Source organism: Chanodichthys erythropterus, chromosome 24 (assembly GCF_024489055.1).
Source record: "Chanodichthys erythropterus isolate Z2021 chromosome 24, ASM2448905v1, whole genome shotgun sequence".
Taxonomy (NCBI): domain Eukaryota; kingdom Metazoa; phylum Chordata; class Actinopteri; order Cypriniformes; family Xenocyprididae; genus Chanodichthys; species Chanodichthys erythropterus.
In genome coordinates, this window is record NC_090244.1 from 30992041 (window position 1) to 31013797 (window position 21757).

General features: G+C 40.0%; 2 protein-coding genes across 13 annotated transcripts in view; one reads left to right on the top strand and one right to left on the bottom strand.

Annotated features, from left to right (window-relative positions):
- LOC137015297 (protein NLRC3-like) overlaps window positions 1–21757 on the bottom strand; it is an 85353-nt gene that overhangs the window by 53318 nt on the left and 10278 nt on the right. For 11 of the 12 annotated variants that reach the window (XR_010893936.1, XM_067380160.1, XM_067380163.1 and 8 more), the window contains one exon: window positions 20722–20866. Coding sequence is in view for 11 of the 12 variants with exons in the window: in XM_067380160.1 (XP_067236261.1) it covers window positions 20722–20866 (145 nt within the window). In the remaining variant the exon portion in view is untranslated. The remainder of the gene's footprint in view (window positions 1–20721; window positions 20867–21757) is intronic. The other variant, XM_067380165.1, reaches the window with a different exon arrangement.
- LOC137015568 (uncharacterized) lies at window positions 498–10379 on the top strand. Its single transcript, XM_067380618.1, has 6 exons — window positions 498–545; window positions 8779–8857; window positions 8941–8979; window positions 9055–9333; window positions 9459–9593; window positions 9700–10379. Exons 1-6 carry the CDS (start codon window positions 498–500, stop codon window positions 10377–10379), a joined length of 1260 nt encoding a protein of 419 aa, XP_067236719.1.

Consider the following 21757-nt stretch of genomic DNA (forward strand, 5'->3'; position numbering starts at 1 on the left):
CTTCATTTACTACTACAGACTGATAACGGTCAGATAAATACGATTTGAACCATGCCAAAGCAGTTCCACTAATGCCAATATAGTTTTCAAGTCTTTTTAAAAGAATGTTGTGATCGATAGTGTCAAAAGCAGCACTGAGATCTAATAACACTAATAGAGAAATACAGCCACGATCGGATGATAGGAGTAGATTGTTTGTAACTCTAACGAGAGCAGTCTCAGTACTATGGTATGGTCTAAATCCTGACTGGAAATCCTCACAGATTCCATTTCTTTCTAAAAAGGAGCACAGTTGTGTTGAAACTGCCTTTTCTAGTATCTTTGACAGAAAAGGTAGATTCGAGATTGGCCTGTAATTTACTAAATCTCTCGGATCTAGTTGAGGTTTTTTAATAAGAGGTTTAATAATAGCCTGCTTAAAGGTTTTTGGCACGTATCCTAGTGTTAACGATGAATTAATTATATCAAGAAGTGGACCTACGACCTCTGGAAGCATAATGTCTCTGAAAACTGTCCTTCTGGTCGCATTGGCTTCCCTTAAGAGGGTAGGGGACCTGCATGCATTTTCGGTCGACGAAGCGTGCCTAGAGTTCGGGCCCGGTGATTCTCACGTCATCCTGAGACCCCGGCCTGGATATGTGCCCAAGGTTCCTACCACTCCCTTCAGAGATCAGGTAGTGAACCTGAAAGCGCTGCCTTCGGAGGAGGCAGACCCAGCCCTAGCTTTGCTCTGTCCCGTCCGCTCTCTGCGTGTGTACGTGGACAGAACGCGAAGCTTCAGACCCTCAGATCAGCTCTTTGTCTGTTACGGAGGCCAGCAGAAGGGAAAGGCTGTCTCCAAGCAGAGGATGGCCCACTGGATAGTGGATGCCATCGCCTTGGCGTACGAATCCCAGGGTGTGCCTTGCCCGCTCGGGTTGAGAGCCCACTCCACCAGAGGGGTGGCCTCTTCCTGGGCGCTGGCTCATGGCGCCTCGCTGACATATCTGTAGAGCTGCGGGCTGGGCGACACCTAACACGTTCGCTAGATTCTATAGCCTTCGTGTAGAGCCGGTATCTTCCCGTGTACTCGCTTCCACTAGCCGGTAGATGTGTTGAACCTGCTCTAAAATGTCGGCTTGCAATGCCATTCCCGCCCCCTGGGCCGGATGTGTGCATATTTTGACTCCAGTCGTGTTCCCCGCTTGGCGAACCCTGTCGAGTTCCTCCGCCTCCCCCTTCGGCTCGGACATTGCGGAGTGTCTGATGCCAGGCCTACAGCCGTCGCTGACGCTGTCTGTTGGCTGGGGCCCATATGTCGTGACTCCTCTACGTGAGCGGTCCCATATGTGTATCATCCACGGTTTAAAACTCCCTACGGGCGAGTCCGTGTCTTTCCCTTAGCAGAGCCAGCTCTGCTGTCACCTGTCAGATGAGTCTCCCCCTACCCAGGTGGAGCCATCCCAGGGACTCCATATGCGTACTGCCACCCAGGCCAGTCCATATGTGTATTCTCCACGTAAACTCCTCCCCCTTGGGTAGGTAGTGGCCTCCGCAGCGTCCCCTATGGGTTCGCTTTCCCAGTGTAGTCTAGTTTACTTAGTGGGTATGAGGTAAAACAGCAGTAAACTCCTCGGCGTGAGCTCGCCCCCTTCTCCGTTCCTCCGGTGCTATGGGCGGATAGAGCTTGCGTTGAGCACTGGAAGGGGTTTTCGTAACTGTGGCGCTTTACTGACGTACGTCGAACGTGACCGACTGAAAGGGAACGTCTCGGTTACGTATGTAACCCTCGTTCCCTGAAGGAGGGAACGGAGACGTACGTCCCGTCACCACAGTTTCTGTACCCTCGCTGATGTGCGGACACCAGTTGTCTCCTCAGCGAAAAACAGAGTGCGATTGCATCTGCTTCCTATTTATATACACCTGTCGGGGGCGGTGCGCATTATGCAAATATCGCACGCCAATTCCATTGGCTTGTTTTAGTTCACACAAAGCTGATAGGGCTCTCTAAGCGATATCCCAATTCGTCTGTCACTACTGACGTACGTCTCCGTTCCCTCCTTCAGGGAACGAGGGTTACATACGTAACCGAGACGTTTTTTCGGCCTAAAATCATGACTCACGTGAATCGTGCAGATCAGCAATGAAAAAAAAAATCGGGGGTGTTCAGGGTTATGCTGGTTACTGCATGATAACTGCAATCATGAAATGGCTTTAACGCTGCAGCGCTTCTGGGTCCAAACGCTCGATCTCACACCTCAAGAAAACAACAAACGGTGCTAATATTCACACATGATGTGGTGTAATACTTCCAAAAAATTATAATAATAACCTTTATCTCCCAGATGGCCAGACAGTGATTCATCTTTTATAAATCATTAAAATATTAATGTCTGTGATGCTGTGAGCACGGAGACTGTTGTGTAGACTGTAAGTATTTTAAATGTTTAACTTAAAAATGTTTAATGTTTATTATGAATAAAATAGCACTCATAAACGGCCGTCGAGATGCCATTCTCATGTGAAATGAGACAAGGCTTGGACCTGGAAACGGCCTTCCTTATGTCATGACTTAACAAGTGGATTCATACTAAAAGCTAAAAGCTTTGATTTCAGGAGGACTTTAATTTCTTAATATAATCGGCGGATAGGCTTTCAGAGTAATTGATGCTATCCATTTCCTCACTGTCACACACCTAGCTAGCTGTAACACTTCTCATGTTTTGTTCAGTTTGTTTACAGTAGTTTAATTTTAGGATAGAAAGGCTCAACAACCAACAAAACCAGGTAAGTTCATAAATTCATAGGGTATGCCAGGTTTTTATGATTAACAAACTTAGTTGGACAATTTCATTTGAGACCTGGGGCTGTATTCACAAAACATCTCAAGGCTAAAAGTAGCTCCCAAGTAGCCAATTTAGGAGAAACTCTTAAAAATTAGTGTTGTCACCAAAATTCCAGTAGTCGGTACCAATATTTCTTCATTTTCATGGTATTGGTTATCTCCTGATGTTACAAGCAACTGACACTTGTTGTAAAAGGTCTGAAGAGCGAGTTTTATCTTCAGACATTCAGGCTATGTTTGATTTAGCGCTGTCAGAGAAAGCGAAAGTAAAAATCACCAGCGTTTGTGAAACACACTATATAAATAAACTTGACACACCTTATAAAGTCTAATAACAAGCACAAACTGTGTTAAATAGAAACTGACGTGCAAGCAAAAAGGTTTCCGTCCTACATTTCTTTTCTACTTTACCACAGTAAATAATGCGAATATAATAGGCAAAGAAACAGATTCAGTGGAATAACTAATGGAATATTGTTAAATTCTCTGCTAATCAGGTGACCAGATCGTGATTCGCAAAACAGAATACAAAGCCGACAAAGCTTAAATTTATATGGACTCAGGTACCCTGTCATTCGGCATGAACCAAAACGTTTCCATGGCATCTCACATTTAACTGTTAACTTGCCTATTTCTTTTGTAAACAAAGCTTTGTGCTTCACTCGTGTCATATTCACGTAAATACTGGCACAGCTCTATCAGTACTACAGAAAAGCGGGTATCGTCACATTTTTAAAATTTCAGTACCGACTTGGTACCGAAGTACTGGTACTTTTGACTACACTATTAAAAATAATGGGCGTGTCAGTCCTAATTTTATGAGTCCTAAATTTTTGCTCTAAGAGTATTTCACAAAGCATTTTAGCGCTAAAACTAGCTCCTAAATCTGTGAAACATTAGTCAAGAGGACTCCTAAATCACTAAGACCAAATCACAAACAGTCCTAATCCACCCAAAGACACTGAACACCATTGAGACAATAGTGATAGAGCCTTGGGTGCTGAACCTTTTCTTTATAAATGCAATACAAATTGATTTATAGATTTGAAATTATGATGAGACGCCAAAAATAAATCTTTAACAAATAAATAAATATTGTCTGATTACCTATGCCAGTGGTTTTCATGAGTTCACACTTACAAATGATTGAATAGAGTAATAGTATATATATATAAATAAGCGTATTTGGTGTGCTGTCCAAGGGGATCGAGGGCGCTGAGCTTGAAATTTAGCCCAAACCCAAAGTTCAGAGAGTGAGGAAGGGGACAGAGGGATGCAGAAAACCGCTGAAGTAACTATAGGCGAGTCGGCTCTCGTCTGTGTATATATTCCTCCTCTCGAGCTGATTAGAAGACCGTCTGAATAGCGCTGGCTCCGTGGGCGTGGCCGCATTAGCAGATAATGAGCTGAATCACGGACTTCTGACACGTGTCTCTTTTCATACAGATTACATGAACACAGAATTTTTGTTTTCGATTTGACTTACACGATTTAAAACCTGACATTTCAACATTTCTTTAGACACAAGTCTATTTTTTGTGATTAGTATTCACTAAGTTACAGTTCATTTTCTGAGAACTATCAGATTGGAGTTCCTTCAGAGGGAGACGAGAGATCACCCATCATGTTAGTTTTCTTTATTTTACAAAAAGCACAACATTTTGTTTTTACTCTGAGTGTACACAAATAAAAGAAGATATTCCACAGATTAAAATGGTGTATAACTCTTAGTTGTATGTGCAACATTGACAGAGTATTTTGAGTCTCTTTCACACTGGTTAGAAAAAAAATGCGGTGATCACGCCGACCCGAGGGAGTTAAAATACCAACAACTGTCCAATGTAATGCGCATCAGCTGTAATTAATCGATCAAATGTTTTCAGATAAATATTAAAAAGACGGAGACTGTTTAACATCTGTAGTAGCGTAGGCTGTAGGGTGTATGGCACATGAGTGTAGCTTTTGATGCGATCGACGCGGGTTCGAATATTTATATAAGTAGTGATACACTGGTGCTTCTGTCAAAATGATTGATGATGACCTTTGACCTCTGTGACCCCTGTGACCTCTGGGGGCCACCCACGTCGTTCCCCTCCCCCACGGACCACCCACGAAGTTTTCCCATCCCCCACCCATGTTTGACCGTAGTATCACCCCAATGACCTTTGACATGGTTGGTGATTCTCCGGGGGCCGAAATGACCTTTGTCCACATATTTTGAATAGCGATGTTGACCTGTGAACTGTCAGGATGTCTTCTGGGTGATCAAATGGCAGACGGATGAATTTAAAGGGTCGAGGGTGATTTTTTAAGTCTGACACGCCATATTTGAATGGTGTGTGATGGTATCCACATTCCGGCTGGGTAGCGGTCATTTTATGACGCTCTCATCTCTCTCTCTGTCTGTGCAAACGATAAGCAACACGAGTCTAGAAACAGTCGGGCCAAAAGAATAAACATATTTTATGAAATAGATTACACACATTTCAATCATTCTGTTCTTTTAAGGAAGTTGGTGATAAAATTGTAATGCACTGAATTACAAACAGTTACTAAATTTACTGAGACCAATTCATTATAGTTTAGCTAAATGAAAAAATGCTTAAATATTGATTTAATGATAAAATGATAAAAAATATTAAACACCCAAAATGAGGTTGTAATGATCAGCCAAATCGGTTGAGTTACAAGATTTAAACCCTGGATGATCAGATTTTACAGCGTGAGTTTGCTGGTGGTTAAAAGAATGAGACATTTTCTCATAAAAACATAAAACAGTAATACGTTTAAATAAGAATTGTGTATTTACAATACTCACAGGAAACTTTAAAAACATCACAATAAAGCCAGGAAAAGATTTCCTCGTGCAATGATGTTCGAATGAAATTGGTTTACAAATGTTTATGAAATATTAAACACCCAAAATGAGGTTCATCAAGTAGTTGAATATTCATTTTAACTTTGTCAAAAGCATAAGAGGTTTTTGTGGACATGTCTTTGTGGAGACATTTCATAGACATGCCTATTTTTCTATCCCTAAAACTCAGATATCATAGTAATTCAAACAGTTGATTACTAAATGCGTTTAGTATATTTCAAAAAGTTATTTGAAAACCATTCACTTCTTTAAAAAAAAGTTTATAAATAAATTGTATAAAATTAAACATGATTCTTAAGCAGTATTGAACATTTATTTACAAAACAACATATTTTTTCAGAGAGTAGGAGAAAAAGCAGTCCTTACTTTTTTATGATATCCTTAAGATGAATAAAGTTGAAGTCTAAAAATCTCTCCCTCTGTCTAAGCAACCATGCTGTGAAACCTGAGAAAATGCTGTTTTCTCAAAGCAGCGGGTGATGGGACAGTGAGCTGTTTACAGAGTCATCTCCTAGGAAAAGTCTGAACAAATACAATTCCTACAAATGGATAATTGTCTCTTCAACATATATTTTTAAATACTTTATTCTAAGGACGTCCGATGCCTTTTGGATGCGTAAAACGCCTGCGAGCTAAGCATACACACACACACACACACACACACACACACACACACACATTTATTCGCGCACCCCGCTATAAGATCGCTGTATCCCTCTGTAGGATGTGACAGATCATTCAGATGGTGTTTTATTCTATTTAAAATTATAAGGTAAATAAATCCAATAGTCTAATGTTGCCGTCTCACGTTCTTATAGTTTTAGTCAAATTAAAATGTCCGTCAGCATTCTGAGACAACAACTCTGAAAAACAGATTGCTCTGGAATGTTTACGGTTGATGTCTTACACAAACTAATTTGTGACACCCACAGTCACGCACATTTTAAAAGTTTGTTTAAATAACATCTTGTCTGTGGGAATACCACCTTCACATATGGGAATTCCTTTACAAAAGCATCTTCTGTTGTCTTTCGGGTGCACTCTGACATTTGGAGAGATAAGCTGGCCTTTTCACCCTTTCTGCTGTGAAAAAACATCTGTTTTTTCAGATGCAATATATAGAGCTCTGGCGCCATCTTTTGGTCATTGATGAAAATGGTATTCTCTTTAGGTTTAATATGGAGTACTAAAATTATTTAACTACAAAAGAAAAAGATAATTATTTAACTACAAAAAGAAAAAGAAAAATGATTTCTGTATGATAAAACAAACAGTATATTTTCTGTTTAAATCTTAGACTTTGATTTATGTTTAGTTCCTAGATCTTTTTAAAAACAGTTTCTAACCTAATAATTCAAGTGTGTATATATATATATATATATATATATATATATATATATATATATATATATATATATAAAATTACACACGCACACGTACATCATCTTATACACACACACACATATATATATATATATATATATATATATATATATATATATATATATCACGTAAAGTCATTATCTGATGACTTAATCTGTTCAACACATGGTAACCCCCAACATGGAAAAATAAAAACAAGTCGACATCCCCTGCTGAGTGGGTGTGTATATAAGTTTGGGGTCTATCACATCTCAGCTACACACATCTCTGCGAGTTTAACTAAATTGCAACAGCTTTTCTCCAGTCTCGCCGAAAAAGATGACTTCGAACGGTGAGTTCCTTTTTAATATTTAAGCTGTGGTTTTTAAAATACACGTGTTTTAGTAAGGATGGAGATATTTCATTGAAAAGAGGAACAAAGTTTCTATCATTAAATGTTTCTAGCGCCAGCTGACGCTAGCCTATATGAAAGATTGTTTTTCTACGATCTACATTTGAGTTATTGTTTAAAGACCTATGTTCGTTAATTTTCTATCATTATTTTGTTAGTTACGTTGTTTTCATAACTGGCGAAAGCTTTATTCATCTTTTTGTTGCCTGTATGACTTTTCTGTTTTATGCATTGATATTATGCATTGGACTTATGTTCGGTTGCTATTGGCTCACCAAGACGGCGTCATAACGCCGCGACCGTGCTGTCGTAATCGGTATGAGACAAATGTAGTTTTTTAACTTGTAGCTTCTCATACGAGCTAAACAACGGTTGATTTACACATGTGGAAAAAAGTTTTATTGCGCTGTTTAAATGGCTTTCACATACTGATGATTTTATTATTAAAAAGTTATAATGTATGAATGCTTCTGTTAAAGTATGCAACGGTTATGATGTTTTAAATGTTATATAATTCACATGCTATTTTTCTACTTTTTCATTTTTTGTAAACGTTAAACATAGTACTAGTCATTTAATTAAATTATTTGTTTCTGTTAAAAGTATTCAACGGTTATGATGATGCATCTCTACACGTTGTCCACGCGATGGAGACAAAGAGCCGCTTTTGATGCAATGTTTTATTGGAAATAATTTCTGGTTTAATTAATGTTTTAATTTAGATAGATTCTGGTTTAATCTGTTTTAAATGTTATATAATTCACATGCTATTTTCCTACTTTTTCATTTTTGTAAACGTTAAACATAATACTAGTCATTTAATTAAATTATTTGTTTCTGTTAAAGTATGCAACGGTTATGATGATGCATCTCTACACGTTGTCCACGCGATGGAGACAAAGAGCCGCTTTTGATAAAATGTTTTATTGGAAATAATTTCTGGTTTAATTAATGTTTTAATTTAGATAGATTCTGGTTTAATCTGTTTTAAATGTTATATAATTCACATGCTATTTTTCTACTTTTTCATTTTTGTAAACGTTAAACATAATACTAGTCATTTAATTAAATTATTTGTTTCTGTTAAAGTATGCAACGGTCATTATGATGCATCTCTACACGTTGGCCACGAGATGGAGACAAAGAGGCGCTTTTGTTACAGTGTTTTATTGGAAATAATTTCTGGTTTAATTAATGTTTTAATTGAGGAACGTGCTGCTTTTTGTTGTTGTTGTTTATTCACTGGTTTATTATTTGTAATGTCTCAATATGAATCTTATTATTTCTGTAAATTCATAACAGGTTTTTTTTTTTTTTTTTTTTTTTTTTTTTTTAATAGGATCAAATGTTGAACAGGCTGCATTCACTGCCATAAATCTCTGTAAGTGCATATCTTATTTATTTATTTATTTATTGTTATTTATTTATACAAATTAAATTGACCAATTTTTTATTTGTTTAAAGTAACGGGAACCCCGGATGACGTACATGTCTCAGACACTGGTAATTATTCTTTGTTTTTGTAATAATAATATTATAATGTTAATGTAAAATATTAATCATATTTATCTTTTATAGAAATTACACTTCTAGTGACACAACCAGGGTTTATTGATCTGACGCAGGATTTTGAAGAACATGATCCTAGCACCGGCGATACTGATAGGATAACAGACGCCCTGCCTACTTACGCAGCAGAGAGATCTCCGGCTGAACAAATCAGTACTGCTGAACTGGTAGACCTCACGTCAGATTCAGACGATGAGTCTGAGCTGAGTGTCGATGTACCTCCCAGGAAACGGAAAAACATAGATGACTCTACACCGCACCAAATTCCTCAGGATAAACTAATTAATGGTAAGACTTTTTAAGATTTTTATAATTTTATAGAAATGTTTATAATTTATAGAATTTTTTACGATATTCAACGCATTACCTTTGATATAGAAAGTAGTTTTTTATTTATTTATTATTTTATACAGATAGAGGCATCGGATGTGCTGAACAAATAATCGGCCTCACATCGGATTCTGACATAGAGTCTGACGTTTCCGTCGTTGAACCTCAGAGGAAGCGGAAAAACATAAGAGGATCTAATTCACAGCAAACTCCACAAGGTAAGACTATCTTATTTTCAGATTTACAGTTATCAACATATTCCACAGCATAACGATCATTAATGTGGAAAATCTGTTTTTAATGTTTTAAAAATTTTCTATACAGATAGATGGGTCAGGAACGCTGATGATATTTTAACATGGACGGAATCACAGATCGTTGAATGGGATCGTTCGTCATGGACTAGTGATCGATACGACGAGGCTACAGTGAGAGCCAGACAGACACCGTATCCTTTTTACATTGCTACGAAGAAAGAAGACGAAGAAGAAGAAGAAGTGCGGGAGACAGAGGGCAGAAATGATGAGCAGTATGATGTTCGGACTCTGGATCGTGAAATCATTAAAAGATTAGATGATGAGGCCATAGCGAGATGTAACATCACAACTACCATTAATAGGTGTTTTGATGAACTTAATAGCAGATTGGATGACATTAATATCAGATTGGACGGTCACTTCAAAGAGAATCAAAACAGAATCGCCTCTGAATTTTTAGCGATTCATAACAAATTGGATTACCATTTTCAAATAAATTGTGACAGAATAGCTGCAGAGTTTTTTGAAGTTCATAACAGATTGAAGCCGGTTAATGCATTGATTCCTGAAATATTAGATCGCATATATCAGCTAAATCAGTCATTAGAAGATTCTCACCATAGATTGCAGACACGTTTCGAAGAGAATCATGAACGTATCCTTAGAGAATTAAATGATCAGTTGAGAGAAAGACAATTAACCGTTAGTCTTCTCAGCGCCATGGTTACCTGTGTGCATCCAAGTTAGAAATGTATAATGGATTATGTATTAGTTACATCTGATTTGTAGTTGTTTTTCAGAACAGAAATGTCATCATTTTTCTGATTGTTGTATCTTTTATTTGTTTTTCTTTATTTTGTTTTATTTGCATATTATGTTTTCACTTTTGAGCTAAAAATAAAAGATTAAAATGGATGCAGAGAAATCTTTTTCCACAGCTGAAGCGGCCAACTGTCAACCAGACTCTCTTGTGTGAAAGATTACAACAATTGATAAATTTGTTTACAGATTTTGTAGAAACAACTTTTAATGATGTACCATTACAGCAAACTTCTAATTTGGAATATTTGCAATCTTCTATTGACCAAATTCCTAATATTAATTTGTCTGAACGATTACAGAAATTATTAAACACATGTAACATACGATTAGCACAAGATGGTGGAGCTTTAAATAATAGTCATGGGTCAACAGGTATTGCATCTACTGTCACGGCTCAGCCTACAGTTCCGGCGTGAATGTCAACCAGCAATGCAGTGCCCCCTGATCCCCCTACAGGTACGTCACGACTAACACAGCCAGACATTGATACTTTGATTCTTGAGGGCGGTGAAGTAAATGGTTACCGTATATTACCGAGACCCCGTTTCAATAGCGTACAATTGCGAAGGCCGCTGAATCTGAGAGAGATTAACTCTACAGATTTAGCATCGTACCACTTTTTTTTACACGATGCTTTTAGCGAAATAGTGGAATTTGCTAGAGACATTGGCGGTGATGCTAGCGTAATCAATATGACCCTTACGGGGTCTTCTCTGTCGTCGCCCATTCAAACCATTTTAACAGATCGGAATAATTATGACATCAATCTATTTACCGATCAAATTGAGAGAGTTTTACAAAGTAATGAACAGATATTGACGGACGATGCACTCGCAGTCGAAGTTGACATAGCCATGAACAGACGAGGAGGTGGTCGCCGCCGTAAACTTACAGATTTAGCGCTTGATCAGGTCATCAAACGTAAAAAGATGTCGTTATTCTCCCCCACGAATATATCAAATAAATTATGCTTCTCTATCTGTCTCGCGCATTTCCTAAATCCGCAATCGTCCGAGAATGAGTTAGAAAGACTGGCCGCATCCATCCAAAATGACGCAGGCTTCTCAATTCAAGACAAAATTGGTTTGGGTGATTTAAATGCGTTTGAAAGTATTTTAGACGTTAAAATCGTTGTTTTTTACAGGACGAATGCCGGTGCATTAGAAACATACAAAATTCGCAGTGAGCCTCACCCTAAAACGGTATATCTCTATTTGTACGACGAACATTACTATAGAATTCTGAATTTGACCTCATTCGTCGGCGTTGACTATGTATGTCAATTTTGTTTCAAAGGTTACTCAAACCCTAGAAATCATCAATGCAAGCACGTCTGCAACGTATGTTTTGACGCTGATTGTTACAAACATCTTGAAAGAACCATGCATTGCCCCGATTGTCTGCGATTTTGCAAGTCGAGTTACAACGCCCATAAAAAAACACATCCTGTATGGGAAAAAGCACCGTGCGATGCTATAAAATATTGCAAACTGTGTAACAAACGATACAACGTCATAGGTCAAGGTAAAAGATCCCACCACAAATGTAGTTCCAACCGTTGCAGCCATTGTGGTGAAGATCTGCACGATCATGGACTACACCAATGCTTCATACAACCCATAGTACCCAAAGAACCTAACAAGAATTACATTTTTTATGATTTTGAAACGCGATATCAAAATGGGAAACATATAGCCAACTTTATTTGCGCGATCACTTTTGAAGGAGAAAAATTTGTGGCAGAAGGCCCCGGGTGTATTGCACAGTTAATCACCCACTTCAGACAGCCGCGATACAAAGGATACTGCTTCATCGCTCATTGCGCGGCCAGATTTTATTCGTTTCTAATTCTGGAGTATTTTTGCAATGCAGGCCTTGTGCTCGACGTCATAATGCAAGGTTGTAAATTAATCTTCATGTACGACGAAGCTTTCGCACAACGATACATCGACAGCTATGCATTCATACCAATGGCTCTATCTAAGATGCCTGCGGCCCTTAACTTAACGACTACGGAGAAAGGATATTTTCCCCATCTTTTCAATACGGTGGAAAATGAGAATTATATAGGACATTACCCCGATAAAAAGTTTTACAACTACGAAAACATGTCTGATAAAGACAGTGTAAAGTTTGATGCGTGGTACAGCAGTGTTTCGGGAAAATTGTTTAACTTCAGGAAAGAGCTGTGTAAATACGGCGTGAACGATGTTGTCTTGCTACGCGAAGCCTGCATGAAATACAGAGAGGCGTTCATAGAATGCACTGAAATTGACCCATTCAGCTTTACTACTCTAGCATCGTGCTGTATGGGCGTCTTCAAAACGCATTATCTCGAAAGAAGTACGCTGGCTCTGACACACAATAACGCATACGTCCGACAGAGTAAGACCTACTCAAACGCTTCGATCGAATGGCTCGAGTATGTAAAAAAGACTCGAGATGTGGATATTCATCATGCTGCAAACTACGGTGAAGTGTCGATCGGATGTTTCTTTTTAGACGGTTTCTACGAAAAGTCGGGGGTAAGGCATGGTCTAGAGTACAACGGATGTTTACATCATGGTCATGACTGCCGCTTTGACCCCTATCGGACGCACCCCATGTCGGGAGTGCCCTATGGGGTTCTTAGGAGACAGTTTGACGACAAGGTTGATATTCTGCGGAATGCGTACGGTTTGCAAATTGAGGTTCTTTGGGAGTGTGAATGGGAAAAGATGAAGTGGACCGACCCTTCTGTGATGGAATTTATGAGTACCTATTCAGCCCCTGAGAGACTGAAACCGAGAGACGCCTTGTTTGGGGGACGTACTAATGCTTATAAACTCTATCACAAAACGGCTGATGGTGAGAAAATAAGTTACGTAGATTTTACAAGCTTATATCCTTTCTGTCAGGCTAGAAAAACCTATCCGATCGGTCACCCCCAAATCATTTTCAAAGATTTTGAACCGATCGAAAATTATTACGGACTTATCAAAGCTACCGTTTATCCGCCCCGTAAATTACTGCACCCTGTTCTCCCTTACCGATGCGGTGGGAAACTTATGTTCCCTTTATGTCGTACGTGCGCTCACGTTCAAAACCAGACATCAAACTGTAGCCATACGGACAAAGAGAGGGCCCTCACGGGTTGCTGGGTCAGCCTCGAGCTTTTAAAAGCCATAGAGAAGGGTTACGTGGTAGCCAAGATCTATGAAGTTTGGCATTTTCCTCAAAGGTCAGATACATTGTTTTGCTATTACGTAAAGACTTTTTTACGTTTGAAACAGCAGGCATCCGGTTACCCATCAAACGTTGTCACCGATGCTGAAAAACGGGCTTACATACGTGAGTATTATGAGAAAGAGGGTATTCGCCTCGACCCCGAAAAGATCTCCCACAACCCCGCGCAGAGGTCTATCAACAAGTTATTGTTGAATAGTCTTTGGGGGAGATTCTCTATGAGGGAGAATCTTCCTCAGACTACTCTTGTGAAAGACCCCGAGCATTTCACCAGAATTGTTTTTGGTAAAACCGACAGTCTGTCATATTTCACATTCATCTCGGACGACGTTGCTCTTGTCCAGCATCGCTCTGCAAAAGATGAGGTTCGCGAGACTCGTGACATTAATGTGTTTGTCGCCGCATTTACTACGACTCACGCACGCTTGGAGTTGTACGAACTCATGGACAAACTCGGTGACCGTTTGTTATACTCAGACACGGACAGCGTTATTTTCGTATCAAGGGAGGGAGACTGGGACCCACCTCTGGGGGATCATTTGGGGGAGCTGACGAATGAGTTAGACGATGGTGATTATATTACGGAATTTTGCTCTAGCGGGCCAAAATCATATGGGTATCGCACCGCCAAAGGTAAAGTATGCATGAAGGCAAAGGGGATAACGCTCAATGCTAAAAATTCCCAAGCTATTCGGTTGGAGAGTCTTATTGGTCTGGTTGACAGCTATGTGACTGCACGTGACAGCACGCAATGCATCCTGGCTCACACCGAAAACATTGTGAGGAATAAAAAGACTCTCACACTGCACAACAAATCAGTCGTTAAAGGTTTAAGGTGGTGTATAATAAACGTTAGTTTTTTAGACAAAGACGGTCTATGGGTTACTTTGCTGTAGTCGATAGCAAAGCCTGGGCATGACCCAGTCTCACAGGGGGTGATACAGAGACTTTCTTGACAAATAGGCTCGCTGACATAATATTTAATTTGTACGCCACATTGCCGTCCCTCATCAGACAGAATTCGTCTTTGGCTCTGATCATTCTCAGTTTAATGTCGACGTTATTCAACATCAATTTTTCTTGAAAGAAAATATCACTGTGAATGGGAGCCAACAGTTCCACCACTCTGCTGCCTGCTGTGTAGGCTGCCCTCTTTGCCAGCCCCTGATTGTCTCCGCCGGGGTCAGTCGCGTCCATATGACCGGCTGTGTCTTTGTAAAACAAGCCGGCGGAGAAAAGCGATTCCAACGATCACCCAGGCTCACATCGACTTGCGAAAATATAGTAGCCCCCGGGTAATTTATCAGCCCAACCTTGGCATCAGCTGGTAAATCTTCGCCGTTAGGCTTCGTGATTTTAAGACGCAAATACAACAGCGTGTTATTTAGGTCGACATAATCGTCGCCATTCCCCGCTATAAAAAAACTCCAAAGGTGAAGAGTCCGATATAGCCGATAAAGGAGGCACTTCTAAATAACTGCTTTTCTCAATAACTGTCTGCGTCAGAGGAACCGTAAATAAGTCCAGCTCAGACTTGATGCACTCTCCTGACATGCGGTGGAGTAATGCCATGTTAGAATATGGTTCTTTTAACTGATAAGTTTCGCTTTACAGCTTTCTTACGCTTTCTGCGTACGACTGAATGTTTCTTGGGTCCACGCTTTGTTTTCTTCTTTATCGAATGACCACGCCTCCTTATACCCGGTGGTTTAGACATTCTCTTACGCGCCATGACCATCAAACCCGACCCGTCTTGAGATTTGGCGTTATCGTTATACGTTCTCGACAACGCGTTTGAGACGACGTCAGATACTATATTTTTAGCAGCCGATTTTAGGTGGGTTTTAGCGATACTGAACCCCCTTTTCAACAGCGGTATAGCCATCCTAAACAAACCTCTAAACAACCCCCCTAACCCCGCCCCGTACATGACGCCACCCCGAATATCCCGGTAGACCACCGCCGGCCTGATTTTGGTAATAGTTAACATAATCCGTAGCATCCATCCCACGGGGGTTGTAATATGCCATTTTTTAAAAAATGGATTGTTTCGACGGTTTAAAGTGTAGTTTTACGATGACTTTGCCGTAAGAAAATGGTATTTCGCGGTTTTGGTCGTCCTTCAGTCGGATGGTAATATCTGTGATGAGCTCCTTGTTGACCGATGCGTAATGTGGTTTGTCGTATCTAACACTGACGATATCATTGTTCTCGCCCGTTATATGTACGCATCTCAAAAGGGGGACATACAAATCACCGACCGATTGATATTGGATAATATCGGTGTAAACGTACATAGTATAGAAACCCGCGTTGATATCGGTTTGATGAGGAGCGTATGTAGTTTGACTCGTTGTAAAATCAGCATCTTTATGGTAGGCCGAACGGCCGATAGCATCACCCGGATTCACTCCTAAAATAGCGGCGAGTTTCCCAAAGAAGGATACTGAGACGCTAGGTCTCGCAACCATATACATTTTGTTTTTTAAAGGATCATGACTCAATACAGCCGTCGGTACGAGAGCGTTACTTATCGCACGGATCACATCGCGAACGTTAGCATAGTACCCGCCGTCTATTTGTACCTTCCTTGATACATAAAGCCCTGATAATTCTTTAAACAGGTATGGGTCTGGGGTAGGTTGTGTATGTTTCGGGACTGGTGCGGGGGCGGTGTGTAGGGTGAAAATCCCGTCTTCATCATTAAAGGAGTACCAACTTCTAGGATATTCAATTTCAACGAGCGCGACCTCCCATTTACCTTTCAAGTTGATAGGACTCGCTAGCCTTGTTCGGTAACTAGAGATACGATTTTCCGGATAAACCGACAAAGAAGCGTTGCACGGCAGCGTAACGTAGAATCCGTCGTCGACCATGGTTCCCCGTTTACTCAAATGATCAAATCCTGTATGCGTTCATGTGTTTTAAGGTGATTGCAAGTCCACCAGAGTTTTTTTGTCTACATAACTATTAAATTTCGGTGGCCAACCTAACCATTTCACTAAGACAAGTGTAGATCTCCCCTGTTTTTTCACCACTAAAATCTTTTCTATCTTAAATGATTTGTTTTTGCTCACGATTATTTTTTGTAACTCTTTTTCATAAAAAACTCCGTCGATGACCTCCCCGTCATAATCAAACAGTCTGTAAACAGGAGGTCAGCGTGGAATACATGAGGATATTGTGAAAAATTCTTCTGTGTAGTTCTGTTCGTATCCTTTGGTGAATGGTCCTCTCACTTTAGAAATTCGAACAACGTCTCCGACTTTATATTTAAATACTGCTTTTTCATTCTTCTTTATATCCCCGTACAGATTATGAAACACCAGTCCCTCATTTTCTTTGTTGACGTCCACCGGTCTCATCCTAATACTACGATGATAACTGGTGTTGTAGCCCTGCAAAATATCTTGTAAAACGTCTATGTAACGCGGGGAATTTGTAGCTGTTAAATATCGCCACATTCGACTTTTTAGCGTTCTATTAAATCGTTCAACGACGCTGGCTTTCAAATCAGTAGCCGTAGCAAAATGAGTAATGTCATGCTTTTTCATTAAATCATGAAAACCCCTGGTCCGTCTGCAATTTCTGAGGTACGCGGCCATCTTGGAGTATAGACTCGAACGCTTTAGTCACCTCGGGTCCGCTCTTATTCTTTAACACACGAGCCCATGCATACTTGCTAAATACATCGATGCATGTTAGCAGATATTTATTATTATCATTGTCTTTGGAATAGGCTGACATGTCAACGAGATCCGCTTGGAATTGGGTATCCACTCCGTACACGATGACTTTATTGCGTTTGTATTTTATAGGAGCGGCTCTGTGTAATGTCTAAGCATCCTCCCCTGCCAACCATTCCGAAACCTCTTTATCGGTTAGACGTACTCCACTATCCTTTAAGACAGAGTCTTTTAATCGCTTTTTACCACCTAAAGAGCCGGGGTTGGATGGTGTGTAATATACTTTCTTCATGAGCTCCGACATGTTGCTGTTTCAACCCTCACACAAGAATAAGACATAAAAAGGGGGGAATCAATCTTTTATTAAAAATGAAAAATATTAAAAAACAGGATACATAATGACAACATGCCATAGGTAATAAATTGAAATAGGATTACATAATGACAGCACACTCTAAATAAGAATACATCGAAATGCTCTACACAGTAAGTAAACCGCTATAATGATATAAGATGACCGCATGCTCTAAGTAAGTAAGTAAAAAAGATTAGTGATAGTCTAGCCAGAAAAGAAATTCACGGCATGACTTCCAATCATGGTCTAGGACATAGTTGCCCATTGTTTCAACAATATCACTGATGGCGACAGAATCGACATTATGGAATCTAACGAGCTCCACACAAACATCTGTTACATACGTGTAGATACAGAGGATGTCACTGATGCGAAAACATTCGGTACTTTGAGTCATCACATCCAGAACATTTCGTATCGTATCGCAATATGGTACAGCCCCTTTAATACATATGTTTTTCAAATCCTCCCATGAAAGAGATATCCCCCCTTATTTGTTCACAGTATTTCCTGAATTTTGCTTCGCGGGAGGAATCATCCTCATCATCTTCATAAGTAGGGTCGTCATACGTATCGAGGGCTTCATCGATCAAATTTTCCAATAACGCAATCATTTGTCTTCTGTAATGTCCTTTAAACAGATTATCTATGATGTTCCTTTGGCTACATACAGCACCCATGGTGGCGGTGGGGTCTTGCTCACTCTCCATTCAAAATTGAGAAACCTTGCCAGAGATCGACGGTGTCGTGCACAACTTTCTCACAGGATTTGTCCAGAAGTTTGTCTCTGATTTCTTGTAGTTTTGCAGTGATGAATGGCTCGTCTTTTAGTTCATGCAGAATAGCTCCGGCTGTTCCTTGAATCCGCTGAGGATGAGACTTTAAGCCAGACCTGCGTAGGGCGTAGGCTATGATGGCTCGTAGATCAGGTTTAAACAGTTTGCGTGTCAGCTCGTCAAAGTGGGCGTCGAAAAAGTACGCTGGTGGTTCAAACAGGCAGGAATGTTGCAGTTGGCTCGGATGATTTATTGCGCAGCCTTCACAGTCGTCCTTTAGCTTTTCGCTGATGAGATGTTGCAGAAGTACGGCAATCAGAGTTTTTATGATTTTGAATCCGAGGTCAGTGAAGCATCCGTCCGGGGCATCAAACCCCTTGTCGGTTGAGGCTGTGTCAGACAGGCCAGTTAAGAAACTCAGGTTACGATATCCAAGTTCTTTGCAGACTTTATCTAACCATCGTTTATCGGTATCAGATGGCCCAGATTCGTCCGTCAGAATAGTATCGGTAGCGTTGTCATCAGGAGAATCAATTGCAGGGTTGAAAGAGACGCCGTAGCTGCAACCGTGAGCACCGTCTTGAGACATGGCTTATAAAGATGTTGTGTGGGGTGGGACTGGCTTACCGCTCTCTTTATGGGCGTAGTGAATGGGCGGGGACGGTAAAGAGTATGTACTGCTGCGCACGCATCTCTCAGGATGGAACAGCTGCGCTTTAACTTTATTGTATGCATCACGCATGTCACACCATTTGAACATTTTGTTTATGATAGAAAAAAGACAACTCAGCAGATCCCGATCGCACCACTTGAACAAAAATAGCAATTCGTACATAACTTGATGCTCATTTTGTCGGATGAATCCTGAGCGATCACTGAGCTTCGTCTTGTCTTTGCAGCAGAATATGTAAACGCACTCATCAGACTTCTTTTTAGAGTGATCCCCGACCACTCGGTACCGATGATTAGGAGTTACCCCATCCCACTCTGAGATGTACAAAGGTTCTTCTCCACTGTCATTCAGGTCTTTCCAGACACGGGTGTAGAATAAAGTCCAGTCCTTATCAGAAAATACCAGACAGGGGTCCCTTCCCGATATAAATTCACCGGCACTGTCAATGGTGCAAAGCATCACGACTCTGCTATTCAACATAATTTCATCTTTCACATAATCCTTATTCTCATGGAGAAAGTCTGTCAAATAGACATGCCAGCGCTCTTTTCTCGGGGCCAGAGTCAGACTTTTCATCATCTCTTCACCCCATTCTCTCTCAGGCGTTTTAGGTGAGTATAAACCAGCCATGTTTCACCCCTCTTTTTTTCTTTTTACACAGAATACCGCAATGCCTATTTATATAGATGTGTTCTGACACACATGCGCGGAGCACGTGACCCTCGACCCTTTAAAATCATCTGTCTGCCATTTGATCACCCAGAAGACGTCCTGACAGTTCACAGGTCAACATCGCTATTCAAAATATGCGGACAAAGGTCATTTTGGTCCCCGGAGGATCACCATCCATGTCAAAGGTCATTGGGGTGATACTACGGTCAAACATGGGTGGGGGATGGGAAAACTTTGTGGGTGGTCCGTGGGGGAGGGGAACGACGTGGGTGGTCCCCAGGGGTCACAGAGGTCAAAGGTCATCATCAATCATTTTGACACAAGCACCAGGGTATTACTACTACTATGCACCAATATATATATATATATATATATATATATATATATATATATATATATATATATATATATATTTGTATATATATATATAATTTTAAAGGTGCCCTAGAACAAAAACTTTTTTAGCTGCGTATTTTGGGGCATCATTATAAATGCGCCGATTCAGGCTGCTTCCCCTTTAAATGCTCTCTCTCCCCGTCCCCAAGCTCGCGACTCTATAATACATTGCATAAACAAAGTTCACACAGCTAATATAACCCTCAAAATGGATCTTTACAAAATGTTCGGAGAAAGGAGAAAGGAGAAAGCAGTGTAGATGCATTTTCCGACATATGAACGGTCCCTTAAAAGGGTTTAAATGGCTCAAACAGTCAAATGCGAGCAGAATCAGCACTGAAACGTGTTAGGGCGTTTTCACACTTGACGTCTTTTTTGAAGCTGTCAGCGTCTGGTTTACATTATAATCATATGGAGTAAGGGAGGAAAGAATGCGCACAGCTGTGAAGAGAATGAAGGTGTACTAAATAATGCTGATAATCACCTGGGGTCAGAGGTCACTGGTCCATCACTGAAGTTAAGAGGAGGATTCATGGATACATCACTCTTCAGAGACACACAACTGGGATCTGGAGATGAAGATCTCTTCCTCGTCTCAGAGTCTGACATCTTCCCTGTATATGGAAACACTGGGAACATTACATTAATATTACATTTCTGCATTTAGCAGATGCTTTAATTACAAGTAATTTACAGTGTGTTCATTTCAGCACATATCCCAGTGAACAACATGTGCTCTAAGAGTGTCTTATACTAAGTTATGAAAACATTATTTCTACATATTCTCTGAACGATCAAAATGTGTCTTAGTTAGGTGAACACTAAAGGAATATTTATTTGATCATTCTGGAAACATTAAGGGAACGTTACTTCTGAATGTTTTCTGAATGTCCTGATAAAGTAAAAGTTAAAAAGAGACATTCATCTAACATTTGACACTAACAGATAACTTTCATTATATCACGATCTAACAGATAACAAACCATCTATTAAAGTTACTGGAGAGACGTTTGTTCATGAGTTTGAGAGAACATTAGTCTTGTTATTTGGGATGTTCTCTGTGAACATCAAAGATAATATGAACACAACAAAGAACTGAATCATTAAATAAATTAAACTAGATCTGGGCCACATATATTTCATATCAGTGGATATTGATAATCATCAGGATAAATGTCAAATCTTTATTTCTGTCAAATAAAGGCAGATTTCTCCTCCTGAGGTAAAGTTGTAGAAACCAGAACATGACAAACACTTGCAAACAGCTGAACATTTCACACATCTGAGCTACAATATTCAGAATATTTATAACAATAACAAAATACATCAAAATATGCAGGAGTAAACTTTGGTAAAGTAATTTTTCCTGAACAAAATTAAGGAATCGACCCTGCTTTGTTCCCTATATAGGGTACAACGGGGCTAAAGGCACACCTTATGAAAAAAATTGCTTTTCATTACTCTCGAAGTGTATGATTGAGGAAAAATATATATGTTTGTATTGAACATAGATGGAGCAA

Coding starts and splice junctions, on each gene's coding strand:
- LOC137015568 (XM_067380618.1), top strand. CDS start 498: ATGTCTCTGAAAACTGTCCTTCTGGTCGCATTGGCTTCCCTTAAGAGG. Junction 546..8,778: donor CATTGGCTTCCCTTAAGAGG/GTAGGGGACCTG, acceptor AATTCATAACAG/GTTTTTTTTTTTTTTTTTTT. Junction 8,858..8,940: donor ATTCACTGCCATAAATCTCT/GTAAGTGCATAT, acceptor ATTTGTTTAAAG/TAACGGGAACCCCGGATGAC.